At 33.3% G+C, this 26,439-nt stretch overlaps 2 protein-coding genes across 5 annotated transcripts in view; one reads left to right on the forward strand and one right to left on the reverse strand.

Annotated features, from left to right (window-relative positions):
* LOC106074157 (uncharacterized) overlaps positions 1 to 10,260 on the reverse strand; it is a 36,434-nt gene extending 26,174 nt beyond the window's left edge. For 3 of the 4 annotated variants that reach the window (XM_056005605.1, XM_056005604.1, XM_013234888.2), the window contains exons 1-5: positions 10,132 to 10,260; positions 8,696 to 8,773; positions 6,868 to 7,073; positions 2,588 to 2,634; positions 2,282 to 2,460 (exon numbers count right to left, since the gene is read on the reverse strand). In XM_056005605.1, coding sequence (XP_055861580.1) covers positions 2,282 to 2,460; positions 2,588 to 2,634; positions 6,868 to 7,073; positions 8,696 to 8,728 — 465 coding nt within the window. In that variant the 5' untranslated portion in view covers positions 8,729 to 8,773; positions 10,132 to 10,260. The remainder of the gene's footprint in view (positions 1 to 2,281; positions 2,461 to 2,587; positions 2,635 to 6,867; positions 7,074 to 8,695; positions 8,774 to 10,131) is intronic. The other variant, XM_013234886.2, reaches the window with a different exon arrangement.
* Positions 10,261 to 10,591: 331 nt separating this feature from the next.
* LOC106057791 (ribosomal RNA small subunit methyltransferase NEP1-like) lies at positions 10,592 to 23,747 on the forward strand. The gene is made up of 6 exons (XM_056005607.1): positions 10,592 to 10,788; positions 17,566 to 17,718; positions 18,379 to 18,469; positions 18,627 to 18,685; positions 20,451 to 20,600; positions 23,614 to 23,747. The coding sequence occupies exons 1-6, from the start codon at positions 10,636 to 10,638 to the stop codon at positions 23,725 to 23,727; spliced, it is 720 nt and encodes a 239-aa protein (XP_055861582.1). The 5' UTR covers positions 10,592 to 10,635; the 3' UTR covers positions 23,728 to 23,747.
* Positions 23,748 to 26,439: the final 2,692 nt, after the last annotated feature.

The raw sequence follows: 26,439 nt of genomic DNA on the forward strand, positions 1-26,439 counted from the left end.
AGCAAACATATTCCTTATATCTCTTATGTGCTCACTAAGACATGGTTTGGACAGATTCAGAACCTGAATGCCACAATTCATGAAAAAACACATTTTGATTTTTGTTTTGTTTCTTCCCCAAAAGACCACATTGTATGTATAAATGGTAAATAGAAATAACACAAAAATCAAGACTTCCTGTATTTTTTTTAAAGAATATTTTTTTCTTTTCCCTAAGTTAAATTATTTGTAATTTGCCTTACATCATTTCCACTTTCTTTGAGACAAAATGTCACTAAACTACAAAACTTAGCCTAATAGATAGGGGAGCTCCCCCAGCACGGGGTGAAGCCCCGCCGCCAAGCACTATTTCTGGTATTGAAAACCAACTAAATGCATATTCTGAGGTATCTACAGTGCATTATTTTGCTATCAAAATGTTTTATTTCAAAAACCTAATGTGCTATTCTTACTGACTTAGACCCTCCCGCGCCGTTCAGCGCATTTGCTGGCAAGCTGTTTCCACAAAAATCTGTCACTGGCAATGTCTGAAGCTTCTTCCCACCTGCTCTGAGGACCTCCATAAAAGTGTGGCGCCAAGTTGTAGCCTACTAAGATGTCATCGCAACTATTATTATGCGTAATTCATTTTGTCAGAGAACATGTCCTGCAAACCTCATGCGACGCTCTGTCAAAACCTTACTAATGGGTTGACTCCCACTTCGGTATAGGCCCAATCTCTATAACTGACTCCTAAAATCCGTCTTAGCCATCTTTGTAGAGACACATTTAGTGCTTTTCAATTTCATTGCCCTTTAGTAATGGAGCCCAGCCACTGGTAGACATGTGTAATTTCTCTATACTATGATCTTGGAATTAGTTGACTATTTTGCTTTAGATGTTATATCGAAAAGGGAAGTTTTATCGTCAAAATCATCTGTTGGGGGGTTTTAAACTAAAATATATCTGGAGTTGTTGTTTTTTTTTATTCAAAACCACATTTACTTACGGTCATAGAATTTCGGTGAATGTAGTTTGCTTTAGAAATAAAACCTTAAAACTCTCTGTAGTGGGATTTTAAACTCAAAACTATCTTGAGGGGTTTTAAACTTTTTAAAAAGCCATCTGGAGGAGAGGGGTTGAAACTCAAAACCCCCCATTGGCTTGGCTACGCTCAAAGAATTTTAGTGTGTAATTTGCAATTTTTTTTTTTATTGAAGGTATTTTTTAGCATCCAACCCCTCTGAAGGGAAATTTAAACTCAAAACACCCAATAGGCTTGGCTACGCCCAAAGCATTTTGATTGCGAAATTTATTTATTTTTATTTTGAAGATTTATTTTTTAGCTTCAAATCCCGCTGGCGGGGGTTTAAACTAAAAACCCTTTGGCTATGCTCATAGCATTTTGAGTGTGTAATTTGCTTTTTTATATTGAAGAGGGGTTTATCATAAATTTTGGAGAGGGGTTTAAAATAAAAAAATCTTCCTTAGATGTGCTCTTGGAATTTGGGGATTGTCGTTTGCATTTTTTTTTGTTTTATAGAAGAGGGGGATTTAAATGCAAAACCCCCTGGTAGGGGGTTTTAAACTCAAAACCCATTGGTAGTGGGTTTCAAACTCAAAACCCCCTGGTAGGTGGTTTTAAACTCAAAACCCCTGGTAGGGGATTTTAAACTCAAAACACCCTGGTATGGGGTTTCAAACTTAAAACCCCTTAGTAGGGGGGTTCAAACTCAAACCCCATGGTAGGGGGGTTCAAACTCAAAACCCCCTGGTAGGGGGTTTCCAACTCAAAACCCCTTGGTAGGGGGTTTTAAACTCAAAACCCCCTTGGCTGTGCTAGGGCAAGTGATGGTTTAGTATTAAAATTTCACCTAAAATAAACAAAATTAAAGCAAAAGATCAGTCACTAAACTCTGACACCCCATCCCCCCCTGGCTACGCCCATGATGTGGTATGTGCACTGCACTCGTTTGGTTGTCTCAATGGTCCTGGGTTAATACACTGCCCACAGTCATTCATCATCATTCTGTGGGAGGTTTGGACTAGGAAGTATATTAACTTCAGTTCTGAAGAAACATCCAAAACATGTAAAAACATTATACATTTTTATTAGTCAAAACTATATCAAATCCACAGAAGGAAGAGATATGGCATAATTTAGGACAAAAGTCAAGCAGGTTTATGTCCAAAAAAATATCAACTGTAAGGCCTAATTGATTCTTAGTCCACCTTTAATGCAGTTAAGAAATTAAAAATGGGTTTAAATTTAAAGACAAAAATTCAATAATATTCTACTTACTGAATATTCTTCCTTTTGGTAGAGATCATTATATGAAGGTGTTATGTTGTCAGATAACCATCTATATCTGTTAATGACTGAGGTATCCACCACTCTGAGAATACTTCTAAGACCCCAGATAGGTCCACCTTCTTGAGTAGTGAACAAGTCTAAAAGTCTAGTTTCTTTGAGGGGAACAGCTATAGAGAGGAACCATTCAGTAGTATTTACAATTAAAATCCATTTGGGGAGAATGAAACAAATTTAAAATATACTTAACTAGAAATAATTCTTTAGAAGTATAATACATTATTTCTAAGGACTTACTCAAGGTAAATTCTATTTTATCATCTTTTTCTTTATCATTGAGAAATCTGTAAATGTTAATAGTTAATGTAAATAGTTAAATTAAAACTTTAGAAATATTTTTTTCTTACATTTTTTTACAATTAAACTAGCTAGACTCAATGTCATTCTTTTTCTTTAGTATCTCTAATGAGAAGTGTCAGCATAAAGTGTTTGTGAAAAGTGTGTCTAATCACTTCATTCCCTGGTCATTTAATCCCCTGCCATTTTATTCCCCATCATTTAATCCCCTTGTCCTATAATCTTTTTATCCAAGAAATTTGAATTAGATAGTTTAAAAACAAGTATTTATGTGTACGTATGAAACTCCGCCATATGCCGGTCCCAAGCCCGGGTGAGAAAGGAGGAGGGTTTGGCGTGGGGCTAGCGACCCCACCGTGTAAAACCACTATTGCTACAGAAACGGCAAACTCGACACATAATGAAAACTATACATGCGGCGAGGGCGGCCAAACCCTGATGACGGTGTTGGATCAAAGCCAACTGGAAGTCCAATACCCGATACATGGCAAGCCTTTCAACGCAAGGAAACTGACTCTTATAGGCACGTGGAATGTAAGAACCCTGAATCAATGCGGTAAACTGGCCCAACTTTTAAGAGAGTTTGACTCTTACCGGCTGGACATCCTTGGTATCTGCAAGATGCGGTGGACATCAAGTGGACAAATAATCGATGATGGCAAGACAATAATATATTCAGGACATGATACGGAACACATTGGTGGTGTAGGAATCATCATGTCTAAAATAGCATCTTCAGCGCTAATTGCTTGGAAGCCGGTCAGTGACCGCATCATTACAGCTCGACTCCAAACAAAGCAAATCAAAGTCACTACCATCCAAGCTTATGCCTCTACAGAGGATGCAGAAGATACCATCAAAGATAATTTCTATAATCAACTACAAACCACTCTTGATGAAACACCTACTCACGACCTAATTCTACTGATGGGAGACTTTAACGTAAAAATCAATCCCAACCGAACTGGCTTTGAATATGTAATGGGACCATATGGCTCTGCAGAAAACATCAGTGATAATGGCGAGCGCTTGATTTCCCTCTGGGCATCCAACAGCCTTTCAATTGGAAACACATATTTTAAGCACAAACAAATACACAAAAAAACATGGCGATCACCAAATGGAGAAACCTTCAACGAGATAGATTACATTTGCATCTCCAAACGATGGAGGTCATCTCTGTTAGACGTGCGGACCCGCAGAGGAGCTGATATCGGCTCAGACCACTACCTTATCAGTGGCAAATGTAAGCTGCGATTGAAACGCCAACCAAAAAACGAGCCACACGACCCCGCCCATTTAATGTAGAGAAGCTTAAAGACGGCAATACTGCAGCACAGTTCCAATTGAAACTAACGAACCGCTTTGAGGCTCTTGCAGTTATATTATATAGTTATATTATTGCAGCTCTTATATTGACCCTTGAAGAAGAGTGGGCCAACTTCAAAGATACCACTATTGGGTGCGCGGAAGAAGTTATCGGAAGGAGGCGAGGTTCATACAAGGAACGGTGGATACAAGACAGATATGGAAATTGATAGATGAGAGGAAAGAGGCCAAACGTAGACGAGATCAGAAAAATGAAACACAGGATCGCAGCCTAGCGGAAGAAGCCTATAGGGAAGCATATCTGAACGTAAAGAGAAGCTGTCGGCAAGATAAACGGGACTGGATTGAGCAGAAGGGACAAGAGGCACAAGCAGCTGCAAGCAGAAATGACACAAAAACCCTCCATCGTATTGTCCGAGATCTCACTGGAGCAAAGAGTGGACATGGGGCACCAATAAAAGACAAGCAAGGCAAAACTTTGTTAACGAAAGAAGAACAGAATGCAAGATGGGTAGAGCACTTTAAAGAGACCCTTAACCAACTGTCGCCAGTCCTAACTTACATATTCAAGGACCCCTCTCCAGACAATGATCTCAAGGTCAAGACAGACCCAATAACTGCTGAGGAGGTTACCATGACCATTGCAGTGCTAAAGAATAACAAAGCACCAGGACTAGACATGATATCAGCAGAAATGCTAAAATATGGGGGACAGTGCATTGTTAACAGAATGACTGATCTCTTAAATCTCTGTTGGCGAACTTCAAAAGTCCCAGAGGACTGGCAAAAGGGAGTGATTGTAAAGCTTCCAAAAAAGGGCAACTTGGCAGACTGCAACAACTGGAGGGGCATTACTCTCCTCTCTGTCCCAGGCAAAGTTTTCAGCACTGTTTTGTTGAGACGGCTTCAACAATCTGTAGAGGAAAGGCTCAGAGAAGAACAAGCAGGTTTCCGAAGAGGCAGATCATGTACAGAGCAGATTTTCGTTTTACGAAATATCATAGAACAAAGTCTTGAGTACCAACAACAGCTAACGATCAGTTTCGTGTCCACCGAGAATCACTATGGAAAATAGTTAGAGAATACGGTATCCCAGAAAAATTCGTCCAGATCCTACGACACCTTTACAGTCAGTCTAGTTGCTGCATTAAAACAGAAGAGGGAACAACAGAGTTTTTTACAATCGAGACAGGTGTGAGACAGGGGTGCATCTTATCTCCCTTCCTTTTCCTCCTAGCCATCGACTACATAATGAGGAGAGCAATGAACCAGACTGCCTTTGGTATTCCATGGCATGAACAACTCCGATTGACGGACTTGGACTTTGCTGATGATGTCGCACTACTCGGGGCTACAAATAAATGCATTTAAGAAATGACGGAGAGCCTAGACAGAGAGGCACCCAAAATTTGCCTCCGCATAAACGTGGATAAGACTAAAATTATGCGAGTGGGATATAAGGCAAAGGGTGTCCCTTGGCGAGTCAAAGCTTGAAGAGCTGGACAAGTTCACGTACCTTGGCAGCATCATAACAAATGATGGAGATGCTTACCATGATGTAGCGTGCCGAATAGGAAAGGCAGGGAGCATTTTCCAAAGGCTACAGCCTATTTGGACTAGCCAAGCCATTGGACTCGAGACAAAAATACACATTCTCAACACAATCGTCATTCCAACTGCTACATATGCATGTGAGACGTGGAAGTCATCTGTCAAAATTGAGAAAAGTCTAAATGTGGCTCAACAGAGATGGCTGAGACAGATTTTGGGAGTCAGTTACACAGACCGGATCTCAAACAAGGAAATCCTATGCTGAACTGGGAATCGAACACTTAGTGAGGTTGTGACTGAGCGTCGCATGAGGTTTGCGGGACATGTTCTACGTCAAAATGAATTACGCACACCAAGAGTTGCGATAACATGGAAGCCAAAACGAGGAAAACGCAAACAGGGACGTCCTCATATTACCCGGCGACACACCTTCATGGAGGACCTCAGAACAGTGGACACCAGGTGGGAGGAGGCTTCAGACATTGCCAGTGACAGATCATTATGGAGACAGCTTGCCGCCCAATGCGCCGAACGGCGCGGGAGGTCCTAAGTCAGTAATGAAATAGGAATTGTTGACAGCTAAAAGCAAGAGCAATAAACTAAATACATTCAATACATTCATATGTAAAAATTTGGATTGAAATATATAAAAATATACTGAAGATGGTCCTATACCACTTAAATTAAAACAAAACTTAATTAGGTTATTACCAATTCACTCAAGAGGAGAATGGGTAAAGTCAGTTTTGATTGGACTAAATAGAAAGTTATCTCAAAGTTAAAAATGATGCAACCAAAATTCAGTGGGACAAAATCAAGACTGAAGAAAGAAAGAACAATTGACAAATGAAGATAAAGTGAACGATGACAGTAAATAAATATGATGATCATGATTCTTCTAATCATCTTTATCTTATCTCTCAAAAGATTTTCACTATTTCCAAATAACCAAGAATCAACAGGAAAGTACTGATGTTAGTTTCTATGAAGAAGGCAGGATAGTAAAATCACTACTCATGCTTCTAACTCATGTTTGCTTGGCAGAAAACATGAAATAAGCATCAAGAATAAAACAACAAAAAGTATTAACTTTAAATATTATTTAAATTTAGAAAGATTTTAAAATAAAAGATTGACATTGATTAAATTTTTTACGAAAGCAGGACATTGGCAGTCCCGCCCGGACATTTTATGAAAAGCATGACAGACGCATATATATAACTGTAGTATAAAAACCTTAAAATTGGTTTTAAATTTAAAAAATGGCATGTATTGATTGAAACAGTTCTTCTTACAATTTTTAGCTTCCTTCTATTTGTGCATACATTTATAATACTTACTTTTCCATATAGGGCCTAAGTCGAGTAGCTATTCCAGGAAACGGGTTATAGGGTAGCTCATCTCTGCTAAATAGGGTATGCAGAATAGTGTGAAACTGCTTCTCAATTCCAGTTTTATATAAATAATTTCTAATTCCATTTGCATAAACAGCTCCTAGTGGACCAGGAAGTGCTTCTTGTTCTTCTCTGGCAACAGCTAATGGAGGCTTTGGATTAGAGTCAATGAACTTATTAATCATAATATGTAACCAACATTTTTTATGCATATTAGATAACAAATTATACTGAAATTTATTTTTTTAAATTTAGCAAAAAGCATTCTATAAGGTATCATTTAGTAATGGACAAGCTGATTTTAAAAGGCAAAACATTAGTAAATATTTGTATGCAAATGTTAGGACACTTAGTGTATGATGAGACTTCTTAACGATGCTAGAGAAGCTTTATAAAGATAACAAAATAATGAACAGAGAGAAACTCAAATACATAAATCTAAAGAACTAATGAGGTTAAGCTAATAAACTAGCAATGTCCCACTGTTAAGCAGCTATAATTCCAAAAATTATATATCAATGTTAGACCTGAGCCCTCACTTCACTTGTTTAAAGCAGATAGGCCTACTAGAAGTGATAACTCTAAAAGCTTTCAATTTCTCTGAATATGTTTATCATTTACCAATGTTTTCTGATAATTAGGGATGAATGAATTATTTCACATGACCATGCAAACCCAGTTGTCACTTGCATATTTAATGCATGTTTGCTTCATTAGAAAAAAGCACAAAAGTAATTTAACTCTATTACTTGATATTTATATCTATATATTTTCATTGCCAAAGATAGGCATACATTATTTTAAAATAATGTTTTTGTCATTTTGAAATTTGTTATTAAGCAAATAAGATATTTAGTCTAATTATATATCTATATATCTCTCTCTCTATATATATATATATGATGTAGCCAACATTGTAAAAGATTCACACATACATAATAAACATTCTAAGTACAATTCATGTCAATACTTTATTTATACTACATTGCAAGACTTTTTTCAAGAGATCTTAAAGTCAGGAAATATCCACTTGACACACACCCTGGTACAATAACTAGGTAAATAAAAAAATACCTTGATGCTAATTTAATTTGTATCTTTTCAAGTACCTTAAACATCTCTTTGTATTGACTCTTCAACCTTTAAGAGTAAATAAGTACTCAACTATGCTGTCTATACTATCTCTCCTTGATCTGTCGGTGTAGCTGAGTGGCAGAAACTGCTTGGCTATCTAAAAAGGGGGCTCAAGTTTAAATTCGAACTTGAATGAATTGTGTTTAATGAGCAACTAAAGGCAACACAGAAACTTCTCCCTAATACTCCCTCCACCACATGTCCACAAAAGATATCAGACCAGTCCACACTGAGCATATGAAAGTTGCACCATGCAAAAGTTGTTTTTTTTTAATACCCACAGAGCTAACTTTATGACCCCCCCCCCCCCCCCAAAAAAAAAAAAGGAAAATTGGTTGTGTGCAAATATTAAAATCATAATGAGAATAAGGAGGATTAAATGAAGCAAAATAAGTGAAGCTTCAAATGAGTGAAGTAGAACAGAGTAATTGGTGCTAAATGGAACTGACTAAAAAGTGTATTCCTCAAAACTTTGTGAAAAAAAAAACAACAGGTTATTTAGAACTTTAGAAATCCTTTCAAGTACCTATTATATATACTGTGTGGAAGTTTTTTTTTTCATAAGCATTTTATAAGCTAATTTAATCATATTCATGTTTTATGAAGTGAATTTGTTAATTCACCACCCATTCATCATTACCTGATTTTCAACTTCAGCTTCATTAGACATCATACAGATTGATGGATTAATTTGTTTATATTGCTGATATTTTTCAACCTTTGGAAAGATACAAATCTATTTACAACATGAGTGGGATAAAAGAAAAGTTTGTAAGACAAGTATTTGTTTATATCTAAAAATTTCAATATAAATGAATTTCATTGTTAAATCTAGTTACACTTTGACAATAACCAATATTTATGTCTATTAATACTACAATAATTGCTCAATCTTCATCTATAAATTATATAAAAAAAAAACAATTAATTTTAAACTTGGAAGACTTAACATATACTAACAAAGCATGGAAAAGATACCACAATGCAAGGCAAAAATAATAGCTGTCTGACTGAGGGGAAAAAAAGGGGAAAAAAAGGGTGATGAGAAGATGGACTAAGTACTGTTCAGATTTGTACAACTTTGAAATCTCAAGAGATTCCAAGTTACTAAAAGTCCCTGCAGTATCCAATATTGATGAATACTCTAATCAGGCAATCAGGAGAATGGCACAAGTCATCATCACTCTTCTAAAGAAAGACAATTTACAGCTCTGTCAAAACTACCACAAGATCAGCCTCATAAGCCATCCCAGCAAATTCATGTTAAAAATTATATTAAACCAGCTAAATCAGATAGAAAACATATAATATCAGAATTATATCAGAAGACAATTGCAGGTTTTAGACAAAGTAGCAGCACAACAGAGCAAATACTAAACCTCAGGATAGTAAAGTTCGCCTTTCAGATCTTATGATTTATATAGGGATGGTGATGTAAAGATCATCTTTTTTTTTGGCCAACAGTAAACGAACATAATTGTTGGGAAAATTAAGTCATAAAAAGAGGTACGGTTAGAATCTCTAGATCTAGAATAGATCTAGATTTATAGTAGATTTTAAGTAGATATGATTATTAATATTATGATATGATCAGCAGATAATGAGATATTTCAGATATCTGCTGATTGCCTGATAATAGGCTGATAATCATAATGGCTGATATCTAGAGAATAGAGATCATCTAGAATTACATCTATTTCTAATACAAAAATACGATTATATAAATATTTTATCTTATGATTTATGTAGGGATGGTGATGTAAAGATCATCTTTTTTTTTGGCCAACAGTAAACGAACATAATTGTTGGGAAAATTAAGTCATAAAAAGAGGTACGGTTAGAATCTCTAGATCTAGAATAGATCTAGATTTATAGTAGATTTTAAGTAGATATGATTATTAATATTATGATATGATCAGCAGATAATGAGATATTTCAGATATCTGCTGATTGCCTGATAATAGGCTGATAATCATAATGATTTATTGGCTGATATCTAGAGAATAGAGATCATCTAGAATTACATCTATTTCTAATACAAAAATACGATTATATAAATATTTTAAAATTAATTACCCATTAACTTAGATTTGTTTACATTTTGAGATCCAAGCCTTAGTTAGATTTCTTGTAGTCAATTCTAGTCTAGATCTAAAAATGTGTTCCATGCAAAGCGTCCGTATCAAGGGTAAACAAAAGATAAGAGAACTAAATATACAGATATGCATTCGACTTTTATCTTCCTAATAATTTTATGTCTGGGGGAGGGGTCCAGGCTGGCTCAGGCTACTCATTCCGTGCTCTAATATTATAGCATTAGGGAAGAAAGAGTCAACACTCATTCAATTAAAAAAGAGAAAAAATACTTGTTTAATTGTTTATAATATTCTGTAATGTATCTAAACAACATTAAATATAAACATGTTTTATATGTTCTCTGTAAAAGCAAAAACTATATAATGTATATAGGTCTGGGGTACAAATAAATTTTTGTAAACTCTTTTTTTTTAGAAGTAGATAAATACTTTTAAATCTTAAAAATGTTTACCACATTATTTACTGAATCAAAACATAAAAAAAATGGAAAAGCATGTCGATGTAGGTAGACAAAACGATGACGATGACCTAGACGAGCAAATTAAAAAGCCTAAAATTATTAAGAGTGTTTTAAAAAATTCAGACGAAAAAAGACTTATTGTGATACTAGAAAAGGCATCATTAGAAACTGTTAAGGTGAGTTAGTTGGATATATTATTAATTATTATTATAACTTATATAGTATTACTTACTAATACTATACTATAGTAGATTCTTATACTGAACACCGACTTACGGGAACTAGGTCAAATTTTTATTTTATTTTTTTATTTGGTGACGGTTTAACTTACAAAAAAACTGAAAGCAGATTCTTATTCTGCAACTAAAGGACTATAAAAATAGCTCTATTCCTTTGTATTACCACTCATAGTCAAGATTTTATTTTAAAATAAAGTAGGTCACTTCATGCTCCTATATTGAACGCAGTTTTGGGGCTTTCTCCTCAATTAGACAGTGAGCACCGTCATTGTACACCACTATGTTATTGCTAAAAAAATTTTTTCTGTGTTACTTAATTTTTTTTAGATTGTATTAAAAGAAGTAGATTCACTTTTGCAATATGTATTTATAGTTTATAGTCTATTTCCTCATATACTCTCTCTGTCTCTCTCTCTCTAACTCTATAATATTATAGAATATAGATCTATATAGAATATATATATATAATATCGTTTATAGTTTATTATTTATATACCTATGTAATCTATGTGTAGAAACAGAAAGAAATAAATCTATATAGATTATATATCGATAACTTAATTATTATAATTTAATAAATAAGATATTTTCAACTAGGCTACATTGGCTACATGTATTTCCTCTGTCTTTCTTTTAATTGCCATCCAAGGACCCTCTTCTTGTTTTCATAAGTTGGATGTTCGTTTTGTGACACATTAACACCCCCCTCCCTCCCATAGATGCTTATAATTCTTTTCATGACTCTCTCCCCCTTCCCTCCACTGCCTGTTGGATAGTCTGTGACACTACAAGCTGAGTGTATACTTCTCCTCACTGCCAGCTCATCTGGAGTGATCACCTGCAGTGGGCATGGTCTCTGTCTTCAAATTAGCAGCCCGCACTTTTTCTTTCATTCATAAATTATATATTATAGACATCTCGATCTAGGTCAAGCTTATTCATTGAAAAAATCATAGATTTATTAATCCCAATAATATTTCTTATTACGATTTTGCTGTGTCCAATGAAGGAGAATGAGCTGAATTCATTATTATTCGTTGTACACCCCTTTATTAAATTTTATTTAACAGCTAACGGTATAAATGTGATTGGAATGTCTTTCTAAAGATGTTTGGAAGCTTATTTTGATATGCCCATCAGCCTACGATCAAACAGGCTCATAATATAACCTTCATCCCTTATATGGGTATGAATTGCCGGGGGAGGTTAAAACAACAGCTTTACATACATGGTTACCGAGAATCTAAAAAACTGCCATCTGCTTTGGAAAAACGAAACAAAATTACCGGAACTTATCTAAAATTGGACATGCGTAGTCCCGAAACGTTGATTTTTGCTCCAAACATAAAAACAAATGAATTACAAACAAAAAAAGCGACCCGTTCATTGAAGGAGAATTTGATGGGGTGTCCAAAATATAAGAAGCTACTATAGATCTAGATCTAATACTACTAATAGTCAGTATAATTATAATGTATAATTATAATAACTAGTCGACCTGCGCATAGCATACGGCACGCCGCTATTTAGCAGGGCCGGTCTTAGGCCTCTGCAACCTATGTGACCAAAGGATCCGCACTTTCATGGAACCCGCGCTAATTCAAGGTGTATAAATTATTAAATTAAACCATTTTATAACTTAAAACAGATTTCCCGCGCACTCCTGTCGATTTACCAGGAGCTCCTGGAAATCTCCCGAAATTGCAAAATATACGAAAAAGTCCTTAAAATATACAGAAATACATAAAGGATGGTTGTCGGCCACCCTGGTTTTGTCTTGCATTTCGGCTACATCGCTGTATTATTATTAAATCTTCTTTATATAAATTTGAATGTTTACTACCCAACTTCCGCATAAATATTGACTATTTTGTCACACTTCCGACATGTACAGCTCCCTTTTATATTGAGAGAAAGTAATTTTATCTGGGGTCAAAGTAGACTACTGTAAAACTTAGCTTTTTTCCTCCCAAGGGGAAGAACGAGATAGGGTCTGGAGCTAAGACGATTTTTAAGCCCCTTGATGCATTAGCCTCATTAGCCACTTAAAACCCAGATATAATGCTTCTAAATAGACACTAGAAACAGATAAATTGTATAACCCAAACTCTCCTTTCCCACTTAAACATGTAAATAGGGGGTGGCCAACAAGTTTTACCTTTTCTGAATAAGAAAATATATCGTCATATGACGCTAGTCATCAAATGGAAATAACTTGACACAGTCACAGTAAATATGGGGAAATAAACAAACACTTATAAGAATAATTTAGTTGTTTATTAAAATAATATATTACAAAATGTATATATTTAAGTTATGTTAGGTACTTCGATAAACTGACCTAGATCCATTTTTTTTTTTCTCCCAAAAAATGGCTGAAAAGTGTGTCAGCACATTTTACCCTTTTTTAGGGGTGGTCATTTCCATCAAAGTTTTAGCACATATTGTATTTGATTTGAGGACTAATTGTGATTACTTTTGTAAACATAAGATATCAGAGATCATTTTTATTTGCTTTTGAAGCCAATCTGTTAAATTTTTCTTAACAAAAGTTTATGTTAAAGTTGACATTTTTACAACTTTTTTCCTATAAAAGTTACAACAATGCTGTTTGCTACAATAATTTATCATATTATGAAATGTGTATATTTCAAATTTCATTAAATTCTCTTGGCGCACTTTAAAGATATTTGATATTAAAATTAACAAAGACAAAGAAGGGTAAAATTTTCTTTTTAAAATAAAATATTTAAGTGTTTATGGTTACAACAATCTCACTAATTCTATTGAATTTAGCATGTTAATATATATATGTGTGCTAAGTTTGAACTTTGTAGCTTGGCGCACTCTTTAGATATTAATTTTCAAAGGCGCACTCTTTAGATATTAATTTTCAAAGTTGATGGTTAAAATCTATTTTTAGTAACAACCAACACTGTGATTTACTGGAAATGGTCAATTTCTGTCTATCACGAGCTATTTTTAGAAGCACACATAGGAATTTTTCATTTAGATTAACTTGAGTGTTTGAATGCTAGATGCTAGAGGGAATGTGTCTTTATTATAATGACTTTGTAATCTGCAAATTTTAAAGTAAAAGTTTAATTACTTTAAAAAATAATATTAAATATTACAATTTTTTTTTTTCATATTTTTAGCTCAGCGAACTAATAATTTTTTTTTTTTCTGTGTGTTTTTTTTTTCTATTAATATACATAAAAATTAATAGTTTATAAATGAGTACATTTCATTTTTAAAATGATGAGCTATTATTGCACAAAAATTCAAGTAAAAAATCTTTTAATAACTTCTAAAAAAATCGCAAGGTCTTCTTTTTTTATTTTATTGTCCGAAGCAAGACATTTTTCATTTACAATCTAATTTTTAAAGCATTTAAATTAAGGCATTTTAAAATGATTAATTGCCAGTGCTCTAAAAAAAGGTTAAAATTGTTTTTTTATGAAGTTTATGAAACTTATAGTCATTAAATTTTAGGAAATATTTTTCTGCGCAGTGCTATTTTCATTTATAATTTATAAGAATTATCTATCTGATGCATATAAATAGCTATTTAAATACAGTAGAATTATAATTAAACAAAATAAAACACAATACAGATCTCTGATTTGTTTTATTTGTGATTTTTGGGCTCATATGATGACAAAATCACATATATATATTTTTATTTTTTGTCGAAGGCTTTTTTATATATTAATTAACTTTTTTTCAAAGATTTTATTGCTTGGTCTTATTTTTTTAATTTATTTTAACAGAATACTGGTTAATGTAAAAGAGTGTGAAGTTTCAACCCCATATCTTTAAGACTTTTTATAATATAGTTAATTTAAGTTCAACTGTCAGTTGTTTCGGCCACAGATTTTTTTTTTATTTACAAAGGCTAAAGAAGGCTAATTTTTGGCCACTAAAAATTTAATAACTTCCCTCACAATTAACTCAGCAATATAAAATTGGTATCATTGGAAAGCATTTCTCAAGCTCTATCTAACTAAATTGAGATCATTTTGAAATTGTTATCAAAGTACCTAGTTATGTATGTGTTCTTATGTGTGTTTGTTACATGTTTCACTAAAAAAATTCGGTAATTCTGCAGGAGTTCAAGGGGCAGCCATCTTTGTACTATTTTGTTATTGTTTATGTTCCAAAGAAATCCCAAGATAGTGTCTTAAAAAAAAACATGAATTAACAGTCATTACTTATGTGTTTTCAAAGCAATGCTATTTTTTCTTTTAATTTTGACTTGGTGCCAATACAATAAAATGTTTCTTATTATTCTGTCTTTTTTTTAATTGGTAAATATTGTCTATATCTATTCTGAATTATTCTGATATAGAGAATCTAAATTTAACTAGGCCTACAATAAATATCAGCACAGTTTATTACCAAAAATTATAAGTGACCTTTATTGCCTTTAAGAACCTTGTCATATTAATATACTATAGTAATTAGTCTAGTTCTAGCAGTTAGATTGTGAGTCTTATTAATAAGATAATAATTAGGACTAGATGATACCAGTATAGCTAGATCTAGCATATTATTTAGCTTCAAAAATAAAAACAAACAAAAACTCAAATCGGAGAGAAAACCCAAGATACAAGATTACAGTCTAAACAATAACAAAGATGGCTGCCCCTTGAACTCCTGCAGAATTACCAAAATTCATAACATATTTATAAAAAAAATCTAGGGCCCCACAATGCTTAAGTCCGGCCCTGCTATTTAGTGTTTGTAAAATGTTTTAGATGTTCCTTCAGAGTTGACGATAGTTTACTTCCTAGTCCAAATCTCCCGCATGGGATGGAAACGGGAAGGGTTTGACAGTCCAGCGCGCAGCCATCCGTAGTGAGATGTGAAAACGTTTCCCCCCTCCCTCCTGTTTTCTTTCGTGGGGTGACTATCTGCAGAAATAAGAGAGTGATCTTTCCTTTACTTCTTGTTTGACCTGTTTAGGGAAGAAGAGAATTATATTATATATAGATAATTATAATGACTATAAAAAATAGTATTTTATAAGATTATTATAATATATAGAGAGTAGCTTATATGCTTTTCGGATACCTAAAGCCTATAGTCTAGTATAGTGTATAGTATAGGCCCAAATTTGAAAGTTTGATTTTGACAGCGCATTATTTTAGAAAGGTTCGACATAGAAAAGAAAATGAACTATCAAAATCTTCTTTAGTTAAAGGAGAATAAGGATGACTTCTACGTACTTATATGGGTGTGAATTGCCAGGGGAGGTTAAAACAGTAGCTTTACTTACATGGTTACAGAGAATCTAAAAAACTGCCATCTGCTTTGGAAAAGCAGAACAAATATACCGGAACGTATCTAAAATTGGACATGCGCTGTCCCGAAACTACGTTTTTAGCTCCAAACATAAAAACAAATGAATTATAAACAAAAAAAGCTACATGTTTCTTGAAGGAGAATTTGATGAGGTGTGCCTTATATAAGAATCTACTATATAAATAGGATAGGAGACTTAAAAGTAAAGTACCAATTATACTTATACATAAAACACTGAACCATAATCTTACCTTACTCCTTGGACTAGTTATATAGAGTTCTATCATCTCTCTAGACAGACAGATAGATTCTATTCTATATATATTCTATATATATCTTAGTTTAGAAATCTACAAATCTAGATTTTAGATTAGATCTATAGACTATAGATTTTTAGATACTATTATACTACAATACTACTAAAAGTCTAATACTTTACTACTATATATATCAATATATTTTCCAAAAGTCATTTCACTGAAAGAATAATAATATATAATATTTATGTGAAATGCCCAAAGTAAGTAATTTTTATGAAAATGAATATGTTTTGTTAAATTCTGTCCAAAAGTTTCTAAAGAACATTCCATACAATTTTTATGTATTTTAATATTTCAAATATGAAGCTTTTTTTTTTTACTTACAGTGGACAAAGGTTTGGCAGGCTGTTTAGATGTAATTATTTTAGTGTCATATAAACTATTTAACATTTACCAAAAATATTCCATTCCTACCAGTGGCACTACAGCCCATGTAGGACCCTGGCTTGCTTCAAGACATCTTTCCAGTCACATCTATCCTGTGCTTTTCATCTCTATCTAAATGTTTAGCTGTTGTAGATCTGTCTCTACATCATTAAGTCCAGGCTTAAGTCATTTTCCATGATCTTTCCAGTTTTTCATGTGTTTTAATTTTCGTAAAAAAAAATTTTTAATGACTGGGTTGTTAGCCATGTGCACAACCGTCTGGGGGCCTGCCCTTCAGCTCTTTGGATAGCTGCCTTTACTTTCAGGTAAGATGTCTTACCCTTTGTGGATCCCTCCACTTTCTGTAAGGCAGCAGGTTTGATTTTGGTTCATCCTGAGTATTTTTTTATTTCCCTGGTACCCACCATATCGGGATTGCATTCCCCAATCCGTCATCTGGAGAGGCAATCAATGGGAGATCAAAAACTCCAAATGAGACCAAAAATACTGGCTAAAATAATTGAGACATGTTAGCATCAAACGAATTTACTTTCCATCTGATTTGAATGATTCCTAAAATAACATATATATAATATTTTAATCATACTTCTTTTTTTTTTTTAACTTTGCACTGCACTTTTTATGGAAAAAAGGAAAGGGGAGTCATTGGCTTTCTTTTTCCAGCCTTAAATGTTTTCTATGAGTGTTGCTCTTCTTTTAGGTGGGGCAGAAATTTGAACTTCTGTGTTGTGACCGACACAAGAATATTGGGAAACGAATCAAAAAAGATATATCAACATGTCGACCAGATATTACTCACCAGTGTCTCTTGATGCTTATGGATTCACCTTTAAACAGAGCTAACTTGTTACAAGTATGAGTCATTTTTTATGCTCTATAACTATTAAGTCTGTTGAACAAAAAAAAGCTTACAATAAGTAGTACTGTAAAAGCTTTATTTCTGTGATTATTTTACTATTTTGTTTGGATTAATTTTGGTTTTACAAATGAAATTTGTTACAATGTAAAACAAATCAATTGTTATTGATAATTATAGTTTATATTTTGAAAAGGGGGAAGGGGCATTTTAGTTTTACTTTTGCAACAGCTTTGAATAGTAAAGGAAGAAGACAGCAAAATAGAAATAGTAACAGAAGTTGAATAAACTTTGTTAGCCTAATAATAAGGTTTAAACTTTGTTAGTTTCTGTCTAGAAATAATAAAAATGATAACAAAATGTTTAGTAATTTAGTCACCAACCATCCAAGCTAGTAACTGTGAGTCATAATGAACTTTAACAAGCCAATGAGAGGTCTCATTATCCTAAAATGGTTCATTTTTTTATGTTGACTGGGTAAGCAATCAATTTAAAGAAAAGTAACTGTCCTAACCCTAACTCTTATGTAAGCCAGTTTTAAATCACAAGATGTGGGCATGCAAGTCTAGATATATGCCCTGATATTCTAATTCAATTGACTCTAATTATGTTATCTTTTTGTGACTGTACATGTTTGTGTGAAACATTGTGTTCCAGGTTTATGTTAAAACAGAAAGAAATGTCTTGATAGAAATCAACCCTCAAACCAGGATACCAAGAACTTTTGATAGGTTTTGTGGCTTAATGGGTATGTTTCTTAGAAGATATTTTTTTGTGATAGTTAAGAGAATTCCTATATTACACTTAGTCTCATTTATATTTTTTTAAAATACTAGGGCTTACACAGTTTGTTAATGTCATTTGGGTCTAAAACGTCAAATATCCTTTTTTTTAAAATAATATAGTTCAGTTGCTGGATAAACTTAGTATCCGAGCAAGTGATGGCCCACAGAAACTGTTAAAGGTAATATACATTTTTTGTTTGTTTCATCTTTATAAATATTTTCAAACAATTTTACATCCTTTTGTCAATGTAGATCTACTTAATAGGAATAGAGTTTGACATGAACCAGAACATGAATTAATATTTTGATTAATTGGACAACTGGACCCTCAACTTCTTGGTTTTTGTTGTTTTGATTATACATTGTGATGTAGTATTTTATCTATTAGCACTTATGTGAATGTAGGTTCATAATTATATAATTCACTGCAATACAATAACTTGAATTTTAGTTATTTGAAACACAGTATGTGTAGTGTAACTGAGTTGTTTATTTTCTGTGTGCGTCCAGCGTGTCAGAAGGTCATGTCCAGTGTGTGTGCTTCATGTCCAGTGTGTGTGTGTTTATAGTACTTCATCAGTGTTATGTGAGACGTGCTGGTTTCATTTACTGTTTACTGTAGTTTAATTTTGTCAAATAAAGCCAAACTAATATTTGTTGTTTCATTACATTTCATTAATAAAAAAGCACAATAATCACAGAATACAATGATTCAAAACAATACAATACAATTAATTGTATTGAAATGACTCATCACTAAAATCTCATTTATGACTCTATTTGTCTTTGTCTCATTTTATATCTTATCAACATGTATATTTTCAGAACTTACTTAGAAGCAATAGTAATTTCTTGACTTGCAAAAAAAAAAAAAAAAAAAGCCCAAGTTAATTTTTAACTGCTTTATATCAGTAATTGGATATTATATGAGATGTGCTATGCTCAACATTTAGTATTATAATGATTCTCACTGTCCGGACTCTACAAACTGCTGCACATGACACTGCTAACTTAAAGAACTTGACAACTCTGGGCTCCAAAATAACAACAGTTTAATGTCCAGTAAATCACAGACAATACGTAACACTGATTGTACAAATGATTCATCATTACAACCATGTCCCTGTATTAACTCTACCGCTGTATCAAACTCTACTGACCTCTCTGCCTTGATTTGGACTGCACTGGGTTCAACTGTTCCAGACTGACTTCTCACACTGGGCTCGTTGTTTCGCACTTGATCGTCTAGATCAAAATTAAGATGTCGTCTCGTACTCTTGAGTGTCTTGACTCAACTCCACACTGGACCATCTTAATGCACCATGCTGAACCACACTGCTGAGCCACGCTGAACCAAACCTGCTGTAGCGAACCGTCCCAATGGGCCTTCCAGAAACCGGTGGAACATCACTCGACCATTCTGGTTGATCACATGACTACATCTGATGTGACATGTCTAAGTAATGTTCTCTTTAGATGTTAATTGAAACTTCACCAGTCACTACTGTGGACAGTCACAGCTTGTCATGGTTGAGCGCTCGTCAAGTGCTATAACATAAACATACAGCAAAGATTAAAAAAAAAACTTTTATCTAAATATTGAGATTAAAAAGTCATGTTTGAAACATAATTGTAAGTACTTCTTTAGTCTGATATGATGCCTTACAGTTATGTGGACTTTGACCATGTATATCAAACTGGGACTGCATTCAATAAGCAGCATAAAGTTTTGATGTATTCTCGTTAGGGGCATTAGGGTCAGTGTCCTGTCTTTAATTGCAACTTGAAGTCCTCCTTACCTCGCACACCATAATGTTAGCATCTATTAGCTCTGACTGTGTAACTCAAGTAGCTTGCTTGAGCATGTTGAGTGAATCTAAAACACTTGGACTTCATTTCATCAATGTTATTAGTTTCATTAATTCATTTTTTATATTTCCTCAGGTGATTAAAAATCCAGTTAGTGATCACCTTCCCACTGGTTGTCCCAAGTATGCCATGTCATATAGTGCAGAAGAAGTGATAGATGTTCGAGACTATGTCCCTAAAGATGGTCCTGCTGTTTTTGTTATTGGTGCTATGGCTCATGGAAGTGTAAGTGGAGACAGAGTTTTGTGATACATTTAAGACCCTTATAGTCATTTCTTTTTCTAAAAAATTTTTTTTCTTTAACTACCCTGAAATATTTTATTGTTTTAATGCCCACTGTGTCATCAATAAGCTTTAGAATGGGCTATGTTGCTGCAAGTATAAAATGTGTGTCAGTTGCAATTTACACTCATTTCCCAAATTGAAGTTATGAAAGTAACTTAGGAGAATGTATTTAAGTAGATGCTGCTCACATACCTATATACTGCATGCTTCTCATGACAGAAGGAAGCCATAGATCTATATCAAGTAAATATATAGTAGACTCTTATAAGATTGTTTCAATACATTTGAAGCCACTAAACTCCATTTTTCTGACCAAATGAATTATTTCTGATGCGCCCTTCTAATAATAACCTCACATTTAATGAGGTCAGACTTTCCCCCTTTTGGTGTTACGCTTATATTTGTTTATACTAGAAGTTTTTAATGGCATATTATTGTTTCACTTCCTATTCCTAGTTAGGCAACAAACATCAAAATAAAATTTTTTATAAGCCTAAAGTTTTTTCCCAAAGCACAGTTTATCACTATCACATAGCAGTGTAAATGCATTGGCAAATCTGTATGTGCATATTTCATTTTAAAAGGCAAAGCAACAGTATTATAACATTTTTTTTTATAATCATCTAGATCTAGTACAGAGGAACCAAATAATTCATAATAGATAAAGAAAACTGAGGGGACAAAGAAATTTGTGTGTTTACAAGAGGGGGTGGGGAATTTAAGAGGCTAAAAGGAGTTTTATCATTATGGGGTACATGTGATAGGGCATTGAAGTTGGAATAATTATAAGGGTCTGCTATAGACAGGACTTGATCTAGAGTCCATATCTAGAACTAACAAACCAAAGAAGAGTTAGCTAAGGCAGGGAAGAATATGTATGTTTTTTTTTTAGAGTGGGAGAATTTACAAACAACAAATGTATGCGTGTGAATGTGAAGGGTAAATGGAGAAGTTTATTTTAAAAGTCTCCTTGATGAGAATCTAGGTCAAGAACTGATGAACTGAACAAATGTGGAAAGGGGTGTTTCACTTGAAATGTTTCATTAGATTAAGAAAAGCAAAGATAATTTAAATTTAACCTGATGGTCTAAAAATTGTGTGTTTGGTGAGGGGCTAATTTACAGAAAGTGGGGTGTTCCTCTAATTCTGTTCCTTAATAGTAAAAGAAGTTTGAATGTCTAAATTGTGGAAGGAGTATTTATATTGGTCTGTTCCAGTGCAGGGTCATACAAATGTATTTTATTCTATTCACATGGCATTGTATAAAGTTAAAAGCCATCCTGTCTTTTTTATTTTTCAACTTGCCTGAAATAAAATCACCATAGCAACAGCTCTGTTTGGAAAAAATTCTGACACCTCACTGTAAATGCAACGTTTAGAGACGTGGCATTGATATATTGTGACTATAGAGGGACTGTTCACTACTACTGTGTCGCAAATGCGTAGAATGCTGGGTTCGTGCTTCCTGGAGTACTCTTGACACGTGACAAACAGATACCACAAATTGACTTAAGTCCGTTTCAGCAGACAAATATAAAGTTTATTTGACAACAATAATAATACTGCACTCCTTGTTAGTTACACAAGTCAAGAATGATCCTATCTGCATAACAGCGGAATCAAATATATCCAATACGTTAAACTCTCCAGAGTAGATTACAAATCACGTCCGCATCTCAGCGGGTAACACTGTGCGGAATAATACAGAATAACTACTAGAAATACATGTCTCCAAAAGACCACTTGCATCAACTGCCCAAAAGTTACTACATAACTGAAATTACTACTCGACTTTTTTAAGTCTTTGCCATCCGTGCCAGACCAAAATATACTACTTGACTGACTTGACTGAACTCAAAGTCAACTTTATTCTATCTACTTCCTGTTTTCTACATCAGGAATTCCACGTGTCTTTTAACCTCTTAACATGACGTGAACATTAAATCAGGCAATGTCAACTGAGACTTTGACATTACGTCCTTTCCCTCAAAAAAGATTTTGCAAATATCTTTCAAAATTTAAGTATTAATACCATTATGTGTATAGTCAAATCTTTTGAGATAAAAAATAATCTATACAAATGTACAATGTGTTCTACAATCTCTTGCACATGTCTTATCATGCCATCAAAAAATTTGATGGGACTAATATATGGTCTCATTTGACTTTACAATATTTGAAAAAAAAATATTTGTCTGTGTAGACAGTACTCATAGTTGTCAACATTATTTACAAAAGCTTTTTTTTTTTACACACAATTTTCAAAGTAAATTTTCAATTTATCAATAGCATGCTTCCAATATTAATCAATTTTACAATAGAATGAGCAGCCATGAAAAATGCGCGTATACTAATGTACTTAGTTTATCACATCAGGTTACATAGTCGATTGAAAAATATTGACAATGTCCTTTCAAATAAATCAATGCAAGTGAAATATATCAATAATAAATATTAAAGTTGTCTCAATGGCTTGTGTACGAAAATAATGACAATGTTTTGACAATGCAACTAAATCATGAAAGTCAAAAAAATATATTCCTCATAAATCATCATAATAATCATATTACTTATAAATCATCAAAGTCATAAGCAAATTACTAATAAATCATCAAGGTCGTAATCATGATATTCATTTGGCTCATATGTCTTACTGTGAGCTCAAGTTGCTTTAACATATGTATAAGTTACAATCTTCTTTTTAAAAAAAAATCTGTTTACATTACACAATATCAAATATCTTCGAGCCATTAATAGTGCTCCAATAGTCTTCATGAATCAAATACAATGTTCTTTTCAAAAATCAGTGTTAACATCACATATCATATTTTTATTTGTGTAATGATATGAAATGCAATAAATCTTGATGAGTCAAGTCACACCTGCTATTTCAAATGACACATCAATCACTTTTTGCTTGAATACATGATCAACTATTTTGTTTTGTTTGTAGGTGACTCCAGATTACACTGAGAAAACTTTCTCCATCAGCAACTATCCTTTGTCGGCTGCTATTACATGTTCCAAAGTTTGTACTGCCTTTGAAGAAGTCTGGGGGGTGAAATAAAATCTCTTAGTAGTTTTTAATTATTTTGAGTTTAGACTTTTTTAAATGTTGTTTTGTTTTTAGATATCCTGTGAGAGTAATTTGGATTTTAATGTTACAGTAAGTCCAGGAAATTGTGAATTCTATAGAATGCCTAGCATTGTCAGACCAAGTATGAACTGAGTCCTACTTTGCTTAGGCATTGTATAGAATGACTAGATCTCTGTCAGCAAAGTTAAAAATGTCTTAAAAATATTTACTAATAAAATTTTAATTAAGAAGAGAAAAAAACTGCAGGATTTCTTCAGACTATTAAAACATGTGGTTTAAGCCTATACTGAGTGCTATTTCAAATAATTCTTTAAATCAATGAATCATATTTTAAAATAGTAATACACATTAGTAAATAGTAACTAGTCTACAATGAAAAATTAAAAGATTATGCATAGTGATCTGGTAAAACTGTTAAAAGTCAACAGAGCATCAAAGTACTTTGTAACTCTCTTGAAGGCTGCACATTATTTTAAATTTTTTTTGATGAGACAGCATAAAAAAACAAAAGCTGCTAACAAGATCATAGGCAAACAACTGCGTACCTCATTGAGACAAACATTGGTAAGAAAGCTATAAAATTTTTAAGCATAAAAAAATCACCCTCTTCTTCATGATGTTAATTTTTACCATCACATAAACAAATTGACACAAAAACTATTGTTCCTAATCTGCGCAGCTGCAAATACAGACCCTTGCAGAGCTGAATTATTTCTAAGTCAATCAAAGAAAACTTTTTAAGATTGCAAACTTATGTCTATATGTAATGTTTGACTGTACAAGTCCATATACTCAAGATCATATGAAGAAATAGCAAATAGAATACATTCAAAATATACCAGCCAGACTTCACGAACTCATTTGCATTATAAAATAGACAGTTAAAATCTCTCTATAATCTTCTCACATATAATCAAAATAGGCTCAAGGAGACGCCCCTGTGACTACTGCCCTCTTCTCCCGGATGATCCATTGCTCTAACTAGCACTGCCAAAGGTCACGAATGCCTTATCAACTAGCAGTACACACCGGCTACGCCTGTTCCAGGCTTGATATTATTTATATTGAACATCCTCTTCTTTTCTTTTTTTTTTTTTCAACTTTTAAATCCAAAGGCTCCAATTGAATGCTACATTCCCTTTCTACATCTACTTTGGTATTTTGTTCTCATCTCTACGAACATATTAATTTGGTTTTATTTAATGTAATCGTGTATTTGAATGTAGCGAAATGACAAGAGATCAAAAGTTATCTTTAAATGCTATTAGGATTTAATTGTTTTTTATCATTGTTTTTTTTTTTTTTTTTATATATTTTTGACAGTGTTTCAAAGTACCATTACTTTCTCAAATAAAAAAGACTCCAGATCTATCTTATTAATGCTATTTTGATTAGTTTTTTTTTTATTTAGACCGCGTTTCAAAGAAAGCGGAAACGACACGATGTATATTAAAAATAAGTAGACTTAGGGAAAAAGAAAAAAAAATTGCTATATGGGATTTGTGATATTTTAAAAATGCTTTGTATCTTATCTTATATAATAGGCCTACAGACGTTACTTCAAAAAAGATTATTACGTCCTACGTGTCGTGCATTTATTCATGTATATTAACCAGTGACCTAAATTCTGCTAAGTCACTGGTTTTCCTGGCTCAGGCAACCCATTCCATGCTCTAATAGCACTAGGGAAGAAGGAGCATTTGTACAAATTTGTCCTAGCATATGGAACGAGGAATGTGCCTTTATCTTTGTGTCTTTCTGAGTATTTTATTAGATTTTGTAATTGAAGATTAGTGTTTTATGTATAATTTCTACTTTACTTTTGAGTCTTCTATCTGAAGGCTTTCTAAATTTAGTGAATTTTACTAAAAGTGTTACTCTAGTCACATTTGAATATTCGTTTGTTATGAATCTCACTGCTCTATTTTGTGTCTGTTCCAGTTTCTTAATGTTTTTTTGAGTTGAGGGGTCCATAATAAAAAAAAAACGGCATTTTTATTTTTTTATATTTAGACTGCGGCCTTTTGGGGAAATAACGAAAATAAAATAGGGCTTACTAAGCTTTAATAGAAAGCTTGCGGTTTTTCGCTTTTAGAGATAAAAGAAACCTGTGTACGAAATTTCAGGCGGGTCTGCACAGCAGTTCAGGAGATGTCTTGCTCAATGAATGAGTATTTTGCGTTTATCTAGATAAAAACAGACGTTCCTTAAAAGAAAAGATAATTAAGGTCTACCGGTACCTTAAACTCTGCATTGGTCATTGGTTTTACATAAATGATTCAGGCAGCCCATTCCATGCTCTAAACTCTAAATGCACTAGAAAAGGAGCATTTGTATGAATTCGTCCTAGCATATAGAGTAGGAATTTTGCCTGTATCAGAATTTTTCTGAGTATTTCCCTTATCACTTAGAACGATTTTTCTCCTTGTCAAACTAAATATAATTGAGTCAAACTACACCAATCTTAATTGTAACTTATACATTTAAAATATAATGACAGATAATATTTGGATCAAATAGGTGTCGTTCCCAACTTTAACGACCTTAACAGTAGTTCGGTATTTCCTTTGTTTACATTCATTTGGTGAATTAATTTTTTTTTCGAAAATTACTTGCCTGACACAAAACCACCCCACTCTAGTGAACTTGAGTTGCACACTTTGGTGAAACTTTAAAAATAAT

The sequence above is a fragment of the Biomphalaria glabrata genome, chromosome 12, assembly GCF_947242115.1.
Source record: "Biomphalaria glabrata chromosome 12, xgBioGlab47.1, whole genome shotgun sequence".
NCBI classification, from domain to species: domain Eukaryota; kingdom Metazoa; phylum Mollusca; class Gastropoda; family Planorbidae; genus Biomphalaria; species Biomphalaria glabrata.